Genomic DNA, 17,944 nt, shown 5'->3' on the forward strand with positions numbered 1-17,944 from the left:
TAATTTTTGAAAACTATCTGATTTGATTTTATCTCTAATTTTTAAAAATTATCATAATATTTTTTAAACAAAAAATATCATAATCTAATTATTAATTTTTTTGAAATTGTTCTAATTTACTTTATATTATAAATTACTAAATTAGTAAAATAGACTCATCAATTTAAAGAGTGGGTCAATCACTCTCCTCATTAATTCTCTAAATTAGACTATTGTTAATATTTTCTCTCCACCAATAGGATCAACTCGCTTGGAGAAGAACAATTGACATTGTGAGAATTAATGTAAACTCATTCTCATTACCTTGGTATTACATGCTACCAAACTACACAAAGATGACTTCAACTTTCTCATGGAAGCTCATTTTTCAGAAGGTAAGAAGTTCTTGGAATGTCACACTGTAACGTCTTGGTGTCACCAACCTTCTGACTTGCCCCATGATGTACATGTTTCTCGCCCCTTCCAGCGAGTATTTTTTCTCGGAGCTGGGATCACGCTGAAATTGGGAGTAATGCAAAGGACTATCTGAAATCCAGGTGTTAGAGCTTAGGGCTTAATGGTGATGGAGATTGTTGAATTGAGTTATTGAATGGTCTCGATTCAAATATATATTGAAAATAGATTTATACCTGATAGGTGAGAGTAGTAAGTGCATTCATTGTAGTTAAGTAATAAAAAGATCGTCTTTTGCAGAATTTGTATGTTAAGTATTACTCTTACTAGTTGAGCAACTGTTAAGACGTTAAGAGAAAATCTTACAATCTAGAGAAACACTGAGTTTAGCATAATGAACAATCCTTAATATTAATTAACGACTACACATATATTTTAGGCTCGTAGCCTCGTAGAATGACTTTTGAAATAGTGGTTGCTTTGGGCAGCCTTGTGCTATCGTTAGTAAGCATGTTATCATAGGGTTGATGTGTCCTACGTGAGACATGATGTTTTTTAACTAAGTCATCTCGTTTGCATTTGTTGTTCTCACTTAATTGTGAGACCTTTAAATTGCTATTGAGCCTAACATTTTAGGTTGGCTGAGACATAATGTTAAGTTAGTTAGCATGTCATCATATGGTATATGCCTTACCTGAGTATGATATTCTTTAACTAAATCATCTCGTTCACCTTTGTGGTTTTCACTTAATTGCGAGACCTTTAAACCGGTTAAGATGCTATTGAGCCTAACATTTTAGGTTGACTATAAAAGTATTAACATAAATAACTTCTAATTAATAATTTTATCCTCACATAAACTGGCTCAGTCAATCCATTTTTATTAATTTAACCAACCGCAAATTGAATGACTAGAATAATAGGTATTAGGTGAGCTAATTAAAAAAGAGTACATAACCATGAAGAAAACAACTATACAGGATCGTTGACTAGCTTCACACCAGTAGAAATATCCTTGCATTTCCTCAAGTAAAGGAAAGAAGAAAAATCTTCAATGGGCATTCCATTGCAGTAATGCCTGGGAGCAAAATGATAGCAAGGCTCCATTGAGAAGTCCTGTGTACATTGCGGAACACGCGTGTCATTACTAGCCAGCTGGTAAAGAAGCCATGGCCTCAAATTCCCCAAACTCTGAGCAACATAACCAAAAGTAGACATATGTGTAGTTACCAACACATCAGATAAACTAAGTAGATAAATATCAGTCCAGGCCTTCAAATAGTGTTCATAATCGTTAATCTTTTGGTGCCCTTCATGACTTGGTTGAAAAACCTCTATTAATTCCCCTGTCACAGTTGGTCTTTTTAGATACATAGCCCTTAAATTGTCACCAATATCTTGATACAAAGATGCCACCAGAACAGCCTTTACAGTGAGGTTTTTGACACTAGAAGACACTGAATTTTGTGTACTAATTTCTGGTAGTAGCTTATTCTCTAAGGTGCAGCTCATAAGTACATCCATAACAGCTTGTTTTGGAACAGAATCACCGTTAAACAGTCTTATCTGGAGGCCTAATTTCTCAGCTGCATTTGCTAAATGTTCCTGATAGAACTTGCTGATTAGTCTCCATGCCTCATTTGAAGGATGAAAAAGGTAGCGCCCCAAATGGTGGAAAATTGTGTCTTTTTCTGGGAACATTTTGTTGATCTTCAAATTGAAAATTGGGGTCATGAACAGAGAAGGGACAAAGTACTGATCTGACTGCAAAATCAACAAAGGAACCTTCTTGAGAAGATCTTGACTGTGATTACAGTGAAAAAATTTCTCAGGATCATCGCGTGTGTGTGCTAGATTAACAAACAGAACTGATGGTAGTAAATGCTCCTCTATAGTGCTATTATTAGCCATGTTTTTCTGTAGTATGCTTTGATATGTTTGGACTTGCTGCCCCACATTCCAAAATGGAGACTTTTCAGGCAAAATCCAAGTTGAATTGAGAAATGGCTCACAAAACAAACCATGCTTGTCTTCCCCAATTTTCACAAGCAACACTCTGTCTGTGAGGATTGCATAAAGAAAAGTTGCTGCTATGCTAAGCATTTGATTGGCCAAACCATTGGCAGGTGTCCACACGATGTATTTACACATTGCAGAAGCAGAAGCAGAAGCAGAAGCACCATGGTTCTTAACAATCTTTGTCATGCTTCTGTGGTAAGCTCTGGTATTAGGACCACACCTTCTGTGAATTTGTTCATAGCTTCGTAGTTTAGATATCAAATATGGAGATGGGTTGTGAGGAGAAGGTTTGCGGTACAAGTGAGATTGCAGTCTGCTTATGCATGATGCTTCATCAAATCCAGAAGCTAGTAATCCATGAAGCAGTTTTTCTTTGTCATTTTGAAGTTTCTCTCCCACCTTAACTTGGCCATGTCCATTCAGAAGCAGGGTGAGTCTCAGAGCAATTAGCAAATATAAATTAAACAATTGAGATGCATAAAATGGTGTTACATTACCTCTGACTCAGTGCTAATGTTGTCATCTGATATATTAAGGACTCTAATTCCTCCCAATGGGATGGCGCTGGTTGTGATAATATTATCCATTACGCTTGGATTTGAGTACATAGTTAGAGTAATTATGACAACAGGAAGCGCTATGAAAAATGCAACTAAGGATGTAGTGAATCTCTTGGAGCTCTGCTGCACCTTCTTGTCTGATGCTGCTTGAAGGATTTCCATGATTTAATGGCAATGGTAGTCTTAAAAGACACTTGGAAATGAGTAGAAATAGAGCAACATGTGGGAAATGAGAAGAGAGTAAAAACTGATGGCACTACTTACATACAAGATTGAATTGGTTAATACAATCCAATAGTTGCAAATGGATTCTTGTGTTTGGCAAACCCATCCTTCGTAACAATCATCACTAAGGCATTATTGGGATTTGGATTGTCGGCAGTTTGAAAACAACTCCTCACCATCCCAATTCCCAACCTCAATAATGGCTAAAAATACATACTTATACACAAAAAGTAAAAAATAAGCAAATTGATGAATCAAATTACTCGTAACACACCATTGACCCCATTGATTAATTGACATGAAATTATTCTAACATAAATAAAAAAAAAGTCTCATGTTCATGCATTTAAAAATACAATTATATTAAATACTTTATATAAAGAACACATTATTATGTCCCAACAATAATATATACACACCTCCTTTTTTATACACTTCATTTCCACCTATTTGTATTTCTATTTTTCTCCTTTTATCATTTATTACATCTTATATTTTCTCTCTCTTACTTTTTCTTTTCTTCTTATCTCTCTTCTCCTCCACCTCCTTCCACTTCATTTTGAGGTGTGAACAAATAATTATTTGTTTGAGGGTTAATAATTGCGAACTGCAATTCATAGCTAAAAGAATATTCACATTGTTGTTATGAGTTATGAGTTGTGGCTATTAATTCTTATTAGTGATCTTTAAATGTAAAACCTCATATTTATATATCCTCGAAATATCTCCTCATCCGATGCGGGAAAACTTCAATCATATACGATGTATTTATTCGCCTAGAAGCTTTGTCAGAGTCTCATTCGTTGTTTGTGCATTATCATTTCAGCGACGATTACTCCCTACATTTGTTGGCTCTGAACGTTACATACATGTCCACCAGCTTCTGTTTGGTTCGTCACCGAATCGCCACCACCACCTACAACACTGTCACCACCACAATACTCTCCACTAACACCATCCACCACCATTGCCTCCACAACTCTCCATTGCCACAGCTATTGCCACCACTACTACCACTACGTACCCCAACAACCCACCACCACCATCGCCACAACAACCTCCCTCTACCGCTGCCATCACTCAACATCACCACTACTACCTCTACCGCCACAACCACAACCACCGCCCTCCATCACCATCACCACTATCTCTATCGCTGTCCCCACCACTATCGCTGCCGCCACCTCCACCTTTGCTACCTCCACCACCCATCAACACCATCTTCATCACCCACTAAAATCATGCATAATCAATTTTATATTACCTATTATTAATCAGTATTTCACGAAACATAAAATTATATTAATTTAAAGAATATGATAAGTTATACTACTACCATATATGTCTAAACACAGTATAATATTTTATTTTTATCAGATCTTATTATATCATGTTTAATTAATTAGATCTTATTCAATCAAACGTATACTAGATAATATATCAAACACACGTGAGTTTTGTTGTAGTATGAGAATGAATCAAGGAGAGTAGTTGTTCAACTTTTCAAGGTAAACTGAATAAATAAAATCAAGCAATCATAGGACAATGGCTATGAATTCATCCCTTTTCGTTGTCAAGATTTCATGCCACAGAACTATTTCCATCTAACAATATATGAATGAACCCATGGTTTGCGTAAGATTTTAAGCAAATTGAAAAAATAATTTTAACCATGAAAGATGAAACAAACAAGACCTACACAGAACCATTGACCAGCTTCACTCCAAAAGAAAAATCCTTGCATTTCATCAAATAACCAAAAGAAGATGCAAAATCTTCAATAGGCTTTCCATTGCAGAAATGCTTAGGAGGAATATGATAACAAGGTTCCATTGAGAAGTCCCGTTTGCAGGTTGGAAAATGTTTTTCGTTACCCGCGAGCCTTTGAAGAAGCCATGGCCTCAAATTTCCCAAACCCTGAGCAACATAACCAAAAGTAGATAGAGAGGTAGTGACCAACACATCAGATAAACTCAGTAGATACATGTCCACCCAGGCCTTGATATTATGCATGTTATCATTGAACTTTTGATGTTCTTCATGACTTGCTTGATAAACCTCCACTACTTCCCCTGTTACTGTTGGTTTTCTCAGATACATAGCCCTTAAATTCTCACCATATTCTGGATATAAAGATGCCACTAAAACAGCTTTTACAGTCTTGTTTTTGCTACTAGAAGACACTGAATTTTTCATACCAAGTACTTCTGGTAATAGCTGATTTTTAATGATGCAGCTAAAAATTAATTCCATAACTGATTGTTTTGGAGTGGCAGGATTAAATACTCTTATCTGTAGGCCTATTCTCTCATCTGCTTTGGCCAAGTTTTTCTGATAGAATCCACTGATTAGTCTCCATGCCTCATTTGAAGGGTGAAAAAGGTAGCGCCCCAAATGGTGGAAAATTGTGTCTTTTTCTGGGAACATTTTGTCAATCTTGGAATTGAAAAATGGAGTCATGAACAGAGATGGGACAAAATACTGATCTGACTGCAAAATCAACAAAGGAACCTTCTTGAGAAGATCTTGACTGTGGTCGCAGTGAAAAAACTTCTCAGGATCATCGCGGGTGTGTTGTAGATGAAGAAACACGGAGGATGGTAAATGCCCCTTTGAAGTGTTGTTACTCTTGTTCTTCTCTAGCAGGCTCTTGTATGTTTCAACATGATTATCATTCCAAAATGGAGAGTTTTGAGGTAGTATCCAAGTTGAATTGAGAAATGGCTCGCAAAACAAACCATGTTTATCTTTCCCAAATCTCACAAGCAACACTCTGTCTGTGAGGATTGCATAGAGAAATGTTGCAACTATGCTAATCATTTGGTTTCCTAAACCATTGGCAGGTGTCCAGACAAGGTACTTACACATTGTAGCAATAGCACCATTGTTCTTAGAACGAACAATCTTTACTATGCTTCTGTCGAAAGCTCTAGTATTTGGTCCACACTTTCTATGAATTTCTTCATAGTTTCTTAATTTAGATATCAAATATGGAGAGGGTATGTGAGGAGAAGCTTTGCGGTATAAGTGGAATTGAAATCTGCTTAAGCATGATGATTCATGAAATCCAGAAGCTAGCAATCCATGAAGCAATTTGTCTTCGTTTTGACGGATTTCAACACGCGCTGTTGAATCATTTGTTGAACTTGTAACAACAAGGGAGTCATTTTTGGAGCCTGTAAATTTGAGGTAGATAGATAGATAGAGATTAGTGAGAGAAACATAGACAAGTTCCCCAAAAAAAATGATTTAAGCCGTTCCATGTGTGACGTACCTACTTTGGATGAGAGATTATTATTGTTAGCTGTAACTGTTCCTTCAGTAGCAGCTGTAACGTTTTGAATTTTCTGATCTCTGACCTTAACTTCACCAAACCCATCAGGCAGTAGAGTGAGTTTTGGTATGTAACAAAAATTCAGAGGAGAAGGAAGTAAGAATGAAAATTAATCAGAAAATTCTGACGCAAAAACAGGTTTTAGACTGTTACATACCTCTGACACAGTTTTATTATGCCTTTCAATTCCATCTCCTATATTCTGATCTGATATATTATGCACTCTTGCTTTTCCCCCCAATGGAAAACCACCACCGTTGGTTGTGTTGTTTGACCCTGTACTTCCCAACTCATTTGAAACATTATGAGTTTTTGCACCGAGTTCAACGCTTTCTGATACACCCTCAAAAAGTGTAGAGTTTGAGTTTCTGTACATGATGAGAGTGACTATGAGAATAGGAAAAGCTATGAAAAATACAGCAAAGGGTGTCATGAATCTCTTGAAACTCTGCTCCATCTTGTCCAGTGCGGTTTGAAGGATTTCCATGATTTACAAACGGCTTGGCGGTGTTGAAGTGAACAGACCCTTTAAATGTCACCACCTGCTTCTAATTGGAGCTTGGCTTCATTGTAATATTAGAAGATACTACCTGAGTTCTCATATATGAAGTATCACTATTTCAATTATACACTTGTACCCAACTACCATTTCTTAAGTATAATAAATATCTTCGTGCTCTTCAAAAGAAAAGTCTTCATGTCTAAGTAGTACAAAGGCTAAAAGCCAAAATTGAAAGTTTATAAAATAATTCCAACAACATAACAGAAATAGAAATTTTACAATTCTTTCACTTATTTTGAATGAATAATGTTATTGGTCTACTAGGATTGAGATATCCTCATGGTGAGTTAGATGATCCCTTCTAACAAATAATTGAATTTCTTAGTTGTGTGTTTTCTTGAACAAAAATAATATTAAGAAAATAGAAGATGGAGTGTATGTTTGAATCAATGTTGAGAATATTAAAACTTGCTGCACATGCATTTGCTTCATATTTAGAGAAGATAATACAAGCCACTTTTTACCTATTATAGTAGGTTTCCAGATTTTTTTTAAAAAAATAATTCAAAAACATATTTATTAGTGTATTAGTGAATTAGTTAATTAGGGATTTAGGTTAATCTCATCACCATCTTCAACCTTCTTCATCATCTATCTTCATCATCTAACATAAAAAAATCCAGGAAACTAAATTTATTCACATCAACTTTTATCATTCTTTCATCATCTTTATTCTCCAAAAACTGAAAATAACAAATTATTAATTATCATCCACATTATTCCAGATTCAACAACACATTACAATCAATAAAAAAAAAATACAAGAACAAAGGAGGATGGAAAGAACCCAGGTTCACCGTTCACGTACAACCTGGAAAAAGAAAAAAAAAAAGACAAGAACCCAGGGAAGGGGTTCACGAACAACTGGAAGAAGGGGAAAAAAGACTACTTCCATTACCCAGCTTTCTCTCTTTGGATTTTTCTTTTCTTTTTTCCTGTGGGTTTTTAGAGGAAGGAGAAGACTTAGGCCATGGCTGGGTCACCTCAGTCTACATTGAGCGAGATCGGAAGCTGGTCTGGTTGGAGCGACGGAAGCCCACATGGGTCGACCCCGGGTGTCATCTCCCACGACGACGTCGTTGTCTGAAGCGAACGACGCCAAGGATGTGTTGTCTGCCACCGCTGGACAGGTTGCGAGGTTGAAGATCAACGGCGAAGCTTCTGGGCTCGATTTCTAAAATAGAGGACCACTGGGTGGCGGCGGCGGCGTAAGTTGTGCCTTTACCCCACCCATTGCGATGGAGAATCGCCACACACCGTTGAATCTCTCTCAGGTGAGAGCCACCTTCCAACTGTTTGAGAAAATGCTTACATGAACTTGCATGTGAAAAATAACCATGAACTTGGGGATTTTGTTCCATGGTTTTCAACAGCCCAGAACTGCGCTCCCAACAACCCAGAACCATCCCCAACCCCACCGAACCCACACCCAACCTTACCCCATCCCCACCGTAACCCACACCAGCAAACCACAACCCACTCGAACCCAGAACCCACCCACACCCAACCTCACCCTATCCGCCGCGCAACCCACAATGCAAATCAACCCCCACCCCAGATCTGAAACCTAACCCTGCAACCTCACTGTCGCGCCGCTCTGCTCCGCCGTCGTCACCCAACCCCCAAATCTGATGTTTAAGTTGAAGTTGTGGGTTTTGTGAAAGCAAATTTGAAGGTGTGGAAGGGAAAGGATGACCAGAGGAGTGGTTGGCGGTGGTGAAGTCAAATATTAGAGAGAAAAGATGAACATGTGAGACAGTGAGAGAGAGAGTGTGTGTTTTGAATTTTCTAAAGATTAAGGCTTAATTGCACTTTTGGTCCCCCAACTATGGCCTTCCTGCGAAAATCGTCCCTAAACTTCAAAATTAGCAAAACTCGTCCCTCAACTATACACACAAACTATACACACAGTTGCACTTTTGGTCTTCCGTTAGCATTCCGTCAGAAATCTAACAGATTGCTGATGTGGTATTATTTAATAATATTTTAATTGAAAAATATTAATAATATAATTAAGGCTTAATTGCACTTTTGGTCCCCCACGAAAGCGATATGTGTCATTAGAGTCCCTAAACTTTAAAAATCCCATTTTGCCTCCCTGACGTTAACCCCCGTTAGCACTTTTGGTCCCTCCTCACTTTTCCATCCAAAAACTAACGTTTTCTGGATTTTTCCAGAAAAATTCATCCACTTCTTCATCTTCTTCATACATCCTTCAATCATCTTCATCATACTCTTCATCTTCTTCATTTTTTTTCCAGAAAATCTAAGTTCTTCAAAACCAAAAACTCTACAACCTTCATTCTTTCTTCATCTTCCCAAATTCATCATCTCCAAGCTTCACTAAGAATACCATAACCCCCATAGGTCTTCTCCAGAAAATCCAAGTTCTTCAAACTCAAAAATATCAAACCTCAATTTTTTTCCAAATTTTTTTCCAAATTTTTTCATCTTCTTCCTCTATCTTCAAAATCTTCATCATACACTTAGCAAACAACCACCACAAAAATCCTCAAACCATCAATAACTGACACATTGAATCTGTTATACCTTAAAAAAATAAAATATGTGCTCGTTAATTATAGTCCAGGAAACTTTGGACCAAGTTAATTGATTATTTGCAACTTTGCAACCACAAATCAATGACCCCACGACCCATGATTAATTTCTCTCATTCTCTGTCAATCTTGTAGCACAATTTTTGAATGGCAAGCCAAGGCCGAGACACTTAGAATTGGTTACCTTTGCTGATAAACCCAATTAAATGTTGATTAAAGCAAATTGGAAATTCAAAGGACGACTCAAAAACCCTTCTCTGCCAGTTTCCAAAGCATGTCCTGTATCTACACCACAGTTTCCAGAACCTTCTCCCTCCCATGCTCAGATCTGTGACTTCTCCACCATCCTCAGATCTGCGAGACCTATAACCCACTATCATGATCTGCGACTTCTCCACCATCCTTCTTCTCCTTTTCATCGATCTGTGAAGATGGAGAAGATGAGTTCTGTTTCTAATCATTAATTTAGGGTGTAACTATGCGTATAATTAATTTAGGGATGGGTTCTGGTGCAGGGAAAGGGCGAGATGGGTTATGTTTCTTAATTTAGGGATGAAGAAGATGAATGATGGGATCTGAAATTCTGGAATTTGGGTTCTGAAGGAAGAAGTTGAAGATGAATTTAGGGTTAAGATGAAAGAAGAAGATTTAATTAACTAATTCACTAATCATTAATTAATAAATAGGTATTTTTGAATTTCTTAAAAATACTTTTGTTTTTTTTTTAAAAAACCTGCTGTTATTTAATTAAAAATTTTTTTTTTCAGTTAAAATTAATTAAGAAAGGCCATGTCATCATTTTCAGTTAGATTTCTGACGGAATGCTAACGGAAGACCAAAAGTGCAACTGTGTGTATAGTTGAGGGACGAGTTTTGCTAATTTTGAAGTTTAGGGACGATTTTCGCAGGAAGGCCATAGTTGGGGGACCAAAAGTGCAATTAAGCCAAAGATTAAAGTATAATTGTCTAATTAAGAAAATAAGTTTTTTGAATTATTTTTTTTATAAAAAAACCGAAAAACCTACACTAACATGTAAAAAGTGGCTTGTGCAACCATACATAAGTTTTTACTTGTGTATATTAAAGATTTCCTTTTTAAATATCATAATAGTTAATACGTGTAGAAAATGTGATGTCATCCATCGACTTCTGTTTCTGGCAGCATTAGGAATTTGTAGTATCTGCTATGCACTAGAAAACAACGGCTCATCTATACACAACTCCATCCATAATAATTATTGGAAAAACCATAATAATTGATTAATAAAATGTAGAATCAATTTGCATTTGCGTGTTAGGACTAAGGACGGCATCTTTTTCAATTATAATTAGAAGTCTCACATTGATTAGATATATGATATAAATAGTATTTATAGAAAGAGTGACAGTGCAAACCTCAACTCTTAAGTTAACTTTAATAGTTGAGTATAGACCTCTCAAATTCTAATAAAGTTTATTTATTGTGGGAACATCTCATATTTGTTATTGTTGATTTCACGTTCTAAATTGTTTAAAAAATCTTAGTAGGAATATCTTGTAGTTGTTTATAAATTCATTTGCAGTCATGGGTTAAAAGTCAAAACAAAGAATAACTTATCTCAAATTTAGTGAAAACGTGTCGTGTACTCGTGTCTATCACTCATGTTGAACAATTAAGGACGCAGAGCCTAATTAAGGGCGCAGATATACAGATAAAACTATGATAAATAAATACTAGTAATACTCTAATAGAGAAATCAAATCGATATGGTAAACGAAACGAAAATCTGACACTCTCATTTTTTTGTTAAGTATACTCCAACTCCAATGGTCTAATATGACAAAGTGACATCAACCCACCACCAAACACCCTGAGTTGAAATTTTTCTTTAAATAATTGAACTTCAAACTTCAAATTGCAACTCGCATGTTTTCAATAATTGAGGTGCATGATTACTGTTCCTTATAAATAAATGTCCATAGGACAGCAACGTATAGAATGGACCAATCAAAAAGGGGTCCATAATATTTTACTAGAGATTAGTAACCATTGATATATTATAAAATAATAAACGACTGAAGTTTATTACGGCACGTAGAAGAAGTAAATAATTAAACATTTCTAATATTTCCTTAATTTTACTATCCCATTTGCTTATTTCTCTAGTTATATATCTTTATTTTATTTTGATCATGTTAGTTCATAGCCAAGTCAAGTGCTTCTTTCATTTGAGCTGAGGATGGGTTTCTCATATGGATTCTATATATGTGAGTATTGAGTTGTTTTACAATTTTTTTTTCTCACTTTTTTTGTACATCAGAAAGATAAATTATACTCCTTTTTGTAAAACGACACTTAAAAAAGAACGGAGGGAGCATAATTTAGGGATTGATTCCTAACCTCCCTTCTCTAACTCATATGTTCCCAACTTTTACGACTTGGACTATCCTTCAATGACAAAAAAATGATTTTTCTCACTTTGAATGCAATTAAATATAATCAAAATAAATAGTTTATAAAATTCAAAAGTTTTACAATAAATAAATATTTTTTAGGTAAATAATAATAAATATTTTAAGGGTCTAAGTAAAATAACATAAGGAGATTTGGATACTGTTGTACGAACATCAGATGCTAGATATCTTACACGAAGACTTGTTGAAGTCGGCGTTCATCCTAAGCGAGGATCGAATTCTCCATGAGATTCCTATTTAATTTGCATTACTTATAGCTTCCTTGTTCCATGTATACGGTGTGTACATCCAGTTGTACAAATTGTATAGTATCATAAATAGCTATTTCAGGGATAACCGGACCACTCTTCATTTGGACCATTTTTGGTTTTGGACCATGTTCTATATATAACTCTCTCTTGGAAGTTCAAGTGGAATTGCAGGTTTATTTCTCTTTTAGCCTTTACCGGTTAATGGAATCAACAGTGAGTCTGTGACAGTACTAGAAGAAAAAAAACGTGTTGCGAACACAAATAAAATAATGAAGAAATGAATAAGTGAACTATATTGCTTGAATAAATGAATTAAGGATTAATCGTCTACTTGGCCCCTGTCTTTGTCTCGTCGTCTGAAATTAGTCCCTCCTCAAAAAATTTACAAATCTGAATCCTCTCATTTGTAAAATGTTTGGGGCAGGTCCTCGCCGGAGCCCGGAGCTCCGATGAGTGATGATTTGGCTAGCTGACTGTTTCAATAAGGCCTAAGTGGATTTTAGAAATAAAGAAAAATTAAAAAAATAAATTACAGATCAGAAATTAAATTAATGTAAAAATGAAAAATCCTTAATATCCAATATCAGAAATATTAATCTCTAAAATTATTTATTAAAAAATCATTTAATCTCTAATTTCAATTCTCATGAGTATCATCAATGTTCTTCTCTTGATGAACTCCCATAAAAAATAACAAAGAGCATCAGATTCCAGAACAAAACTAACAACAACAGAACAACACAACCCAGCAACATCACTCAATTTCCAGAGCACAACATCACCCCAGAACATCAAAATTAAATAACCGTAATCTCCAAACACAAACCTCAAGCATTAATCTAGCCTAGAGAAGAAAAACCCCAACACCCAAATCGTCCCTACTCCATGATTAGAGAAAAAAATCCACTCACAATTCCTCAACCCATATCGAATAGGGGAAAGTTTGAAGTTTTCTCATGGACATCCAATCTAACCCAACAACAAAAATCAAACTCAGCAGCAATCGAATCCTAACCGCTCTCTCAAGCTCAAACTCAGTGACTTGTGCTCCGAATCCGGGTCTCTGAGCGGCGACATCGTCCTCTTCCCATGCCATGTTCTTCCTCGGAGACAAACCCTAAAGCACGCACCAGATCGACGCCCTGAATCATGCTCTGAAACTGCATCTCGTTTTAGTTTGGGGGTGACAGAAGGGCGAATAGAGAGGGGAAGGAAGGACCTCGTTACAGTATATCCCTTGTTGCAATCAGATCTGGATCTGACGAAGGAAGGACAAACAGATCTGGATCGAAGAAGTGGTTCTTGATGACGGCGGGGACGACGCTGATGAAGCAAAGGTTCTCTTCGTCGCTGGTGTGGTGGGACTTGAATTAAGAAATTGGTTTGGTTTTGGTTGTTGGGTATGGTGGGGTTGCTGGGTTATTGAACTTGCTTGAGGTGGGGGTGGGTTTCACTTCCAGAAGCATCCTCGCAACTCCACTGTCTTCCAATCAACTCCACTGTCTTCCAATCATCTCTTCTTCAATATTCAATATTTATTCACTTCTCACTCTCGCATATTGCTCTTTTTCTAATTTTTCCAATCAATTTTCCAATTATTTTTCTCAGTGAGTAACACAGGCCTAATTGATACAACCCAATGAGATTTTACATTTTCTACTTTAGTAATTCCATTTGGGGGAAGGGGGGTTAATTTCAGAAGGGAATTTGTTGGGTTTAAATTTGAGTATTGAAAAAGGGGATGAAGAGATGATTATGAGATATGGAAATGTTTTGATTTTCTAGGTTTAACTTTTAATTTAATTTAATTTTTTGATGTTTTTTTAATTCCACGTAGGCCTTACTGACACTGTCAGCGTGACACTTCATCACTCGCCGGAGCTCCGGGCTCCGGCGAGGACCTGCCCCAAACATTTTACAAATGAGAGGATCCAGATTTGCAAATTTTCTGGGGAGGGACTCACTTCAGACAGCGAGACAAAGACAAGGACCAAGTAGATGATTAACCTATGAATTAATATCAAATGGTCTGAACCACAATAAACATTCATTAATCTAGGGAGGAATTATACAAAATGTGTCGATCACAATTCAGTGGCGGATCCAGGACCCCCGGGCAAGGGGGTTCAAATTTTTCACATGAACACATCGGTTAAAATATAATTAAAAACAACTTTAATATGTTTATACATCAGAAATTATACAAGTCATAGTTGTCATCTACGTGATTTCATATTATGAAATCTTTACAGTAGCGATCCTTTTCTCCCCTCAATCGAAGGAAAACTGAATAAAGTTAAATTTTACATAAAACTTGCAGAAATATATAAAAATGACTTTCTCTTGTCATTTTACTTACTAACGAAAATAGCAGCCCAAATAAGTAAAAATAGAGGAAAAAGTACCTGTCACTTGAAATTTTGTATCTGCAAATATTTATGTATATATGCACATCTATATGTATGTATGATTAATTAATATTTATGTATATATGCAAATGCAAAATATCTTAGTTTAAATTGACCAACTGAGGTGAGAAATCTAAAATGAAAACACCAGAAAAATATATTATTCTCATTGAACGTTTCCAATTCAGTAAAGATCAGATAAATGAATAATTCGATTGTCTTCAAGAATTAAGTAACTAATTCGAAACAGAAAAATTGAACAAAAGAAGCATAATTTAAGATTGAACTATTTTGCATACGATGATTCTGATTGCAGTTCTCACATCTCAGTTGAGTGGGACTTAGGGTAGTGAGAGAAGAGGGTGAGTGGCTGAGTGCACGTGTGTGTGAGAGAGTGAGAGGAGTTAGTGATGGTAAGTCTTTAGTGCAAATAGGTGCAAAACTTAGTCTACTAGAATAATTTAAAATTTTCAGGGTTCAAAAAATATATTATATAGGGGTGTAAGTGCAAAAAAAAAGTGTTCAGCCCCCTCACTTACAAGTAGATCCGCCCATGGTCCACATTTACTTCAGTGGTGAATTAACCGACATGCTTAATTTGGTGATGGTAAGTTGGGTGGGGATCGCTCTGATTTTGCCCAAAATACATTATTCAGCCATAATTGAGTACGCCTTATTTTGAACCGTAGTTGTGCGGTTGATATTTTTCGATTGTTCGGGTGCGAGTTGCGCAGAAGGATGACTACCCGAGTGAGTTCACAAGGAGTTGGGCCCAATGATTCTATTGGCGAAAAAAGTACTTTTTCACACAAACTTATTAAGATAAAAAAAATTAATTTTTTTAGTATCCACTTAAAATGAAGGAATTCCATACGTATTACTTTAATTTGTCATGATTTCTCTAATCAATTTTTTGAAAATTTACAATTCAGTCTTTTATGATTCATTCACACAATAAGGAATAATAATCCTTTCACACAATAAAAGAATGATACATGATTTTCTGTTAGGTTAACTTTTTTACACCTATTTCACAATTCACAATTATTTTTCTTGGAACTTTGATTCATTTACACTCAATTTTTTATCGATTTCAATTTCGTTTCTATCTCTCTCCTTATTTCTTATCACATGTCACTTTTTCTTCTTCTTATCTATCTTCTCCTTCTACCTCTTTTCCACTTAAGATGAGGTGTGAATGAAAGTAATCTTTGCATTTCCTCAAGTATAGGAAAGAAGAAAAAAAGAAAAAAATCTTCAATGGGATTTCCGTTGCAGTAATGCTTGGGAGGAATAAGATAACAAGGCTCCAATGAGAAGTCTCGTTCATAGGGTGGAAAATGGGTGTCGTTATTAACAAGCCTATAAAGAAGCCAAGGCCTCAAATTTCCCAAACCTTTGAGCAACATAACCAAAAGTCAATTGAGAGGGGTATTCTAACACCCCGATTTCGGTGGCGTCACTTTAGTAACCAAAAAGAAAGTTTAAGCGGAAAAACGTGAATATTTTTTTTTTGATAATAGAATCAAAGACTGAAAGAAATAAACTCCCAACAAAAGATAACATGATTAATATATAATATAATTACAGCCCCCGCTGTACGTAGCAAACCACGTCACGAGTAACCTCTAGTGACGGAAAGTAGGAATGTGTAACGCCCGTAGGCAAAATGTACAGACCAAAAAGTAAAGGTTAAGTGTCCGCAACACAAACCTCAAAAATGAAAATGAGTTAGCCTAAACGGCCTAAAAGAAGACCTCCTAGCCCAACCAACTCTCTGTGATTCCCGTAGAGGAACCACACAAAAAGCTATAGGCGGGAAACTACCTTGTCCCCAAAGAAACAAATGACAGTCAGAGCTAAGACTCTACTCCTACACTAATCCTATCTCGAGGAGCTCACACCAGCGCTCAGAACTACGTGCTAGCGTGATCGTCGTCCGAATCTGAATCCAGAACGACCAAGTCTATGTACACCATCCGTCCTCCTCTCGCTACCGCGATGCGCTCCTGTTCCAGCATCTTAAACCTAGTTCCCCCCGAAGGGTGAACCATCGTGAATCAGTCCGCCATGGACATCTGACAAAGGGCGTAGTCCGCCAAAGCACACACAGAAGACGCGAGGGTCAACTCCAAAGAATTTATGTAAATAATAAATCCAATAGGTAAAGATAAGGAGTAGCCACTTAGGCTTATAAGTTAGAGATAGCATCCTAGGGTTGTATATTTCACAATGAATATAAAAGACAGTAATAACAATTAACATGCATCAGATAAGATTAACAATTATCAATCACACTCAGCAACTAAGTCAGTATGCATGTTGCATGAAATGCAATGCTGGTTAACAAATGCATTCCGGAACGGATGGGCATCAACGAGTCAATCCTAGCACCAGCAACGGTGGGACCATTTCCGCTCGCGTGTCTCTTACACCACACAAAGTGTAGTCAGATCAGCAGTGAACCCGAAGGTCTGCCATTCCGTCTGCTACTAAGAATCACCGCAGTGTTCTTATATGGAAATCCGGGTCTTATGACCATTTTGGAATCCACCGAGGTCCGGAGTTCGTCCCGTGTTAATACCTCAAAATGAGTGCATGAATGCAAAGTGATTAGCCAAACAACGTCTCCGACCTCACTCGACACGTCGCCACGTGTTCTAACTAACTTATTGTCTCTAAAAAGAATATCCTAAGGAAAAAGTCGATTCTGCGACAAAATACAATTAATCGTAAAATGAGTGCAATCACTCACGATAACTCTTCGAGTCATCAATGCTCTCACGAAGTCTCACGCTTCAGTGGAGTCTTATACAATCACGAAGTCTCACGCTTCAGTGAAGTTTTATGCTTTCACAAGGTCTCACGCCTCAGTGAATTTACACACTTGCACGAAGTCTCACGCTTCAATGAAGTTTCATGCTGTTCACGAGGTCTCACGCCTCAGTGAAGATCCATGCTTTCCTTGAGGTCTCACGCCTCAGTGAAGTATCACGCATTCACAAGGTCTCACGCCTCAGTGAAGCTTCTCGGCTCATCCCTTGAATGGCTAAACAAACTGCTCAAAGAGCGAAGGAGTATCGACATACTCAGAACTTACAGTTTTCCCAAAACTTGGACTCGACGACAATTCTCATTTTCCAAAACTAAGATTCAATTCCAAAGCTTGCATCCGAGATT

At 36.7% G+C, this 17,944-nt stretch overlaps 2 protein-coding genes across 2 annotated transcripts; both read right to left on the reverse strand.

Annotated features, from left to right (window-relative positions):
• Positions 1-1,254: 1,254 nt before the first annotated feature.
• LOC130745722 (probable fucosyltransferase 8) lies at positions 1,255-3,404 on the reverse strand. The gene is made up of 2 exons (XM_057598090.1): positions 2,910-3,404; positions 1,255-2,811 (listed from the first exon to the last, which is right to left on the reverse strand). The coding sequence occupies exons 1-2, from the start codon at positions 3,132-3,134 to the stop codon at positions 1,366-1,368; spliced, it is 1,671 nt and encodes a 556-aa protein (XP_057454073.1). The 5' UTR covers positions 3,135-3,404; the 3' UTR covers positions 1,255-1,365.
• A 1,331-nt stretch (positions 3,405-4,735) lies between these two features.
• LOC130745721 (probable fucosyltransferase 8) lies at positions 4,736-7,180 on the reverse strand. Its single transcript, XM_057598089.1, has 3 exons — positions 6,689-7,180; positions 6,472-6,556; positions 4,736-6,373 (listed from the first exon to the last, which is right to left on the reverse strand). The coding sequence occupies exons 1-3, from the start codon at positions 7,016-7,018 to the stop codon at positions 4,893-4,895; spliced, it is 1,896 nt and encodes a 631-aa protein (XP_057454072.1). The 5' UTR covers positions 7,019-7,180; the 3' UTR covers positions 4,736-4,892.
• Positions 7,181-17,944: the final 10,764 nt, after the last annotated feature.

Source organism: Lotus japonicus, chromosome 3 (assembly GCF_012489685.1).
Source record: "Lotus japonicus ecotype B-129 chromosome 3, LjGifu_v1.2".
Classification (NCBI taxonomy): Eukaryota; Viridiplantae; Streptophyta; class Magnoliopsida; order Fabales; family Fabaceae; genus Lotus; species Lotus japonicus.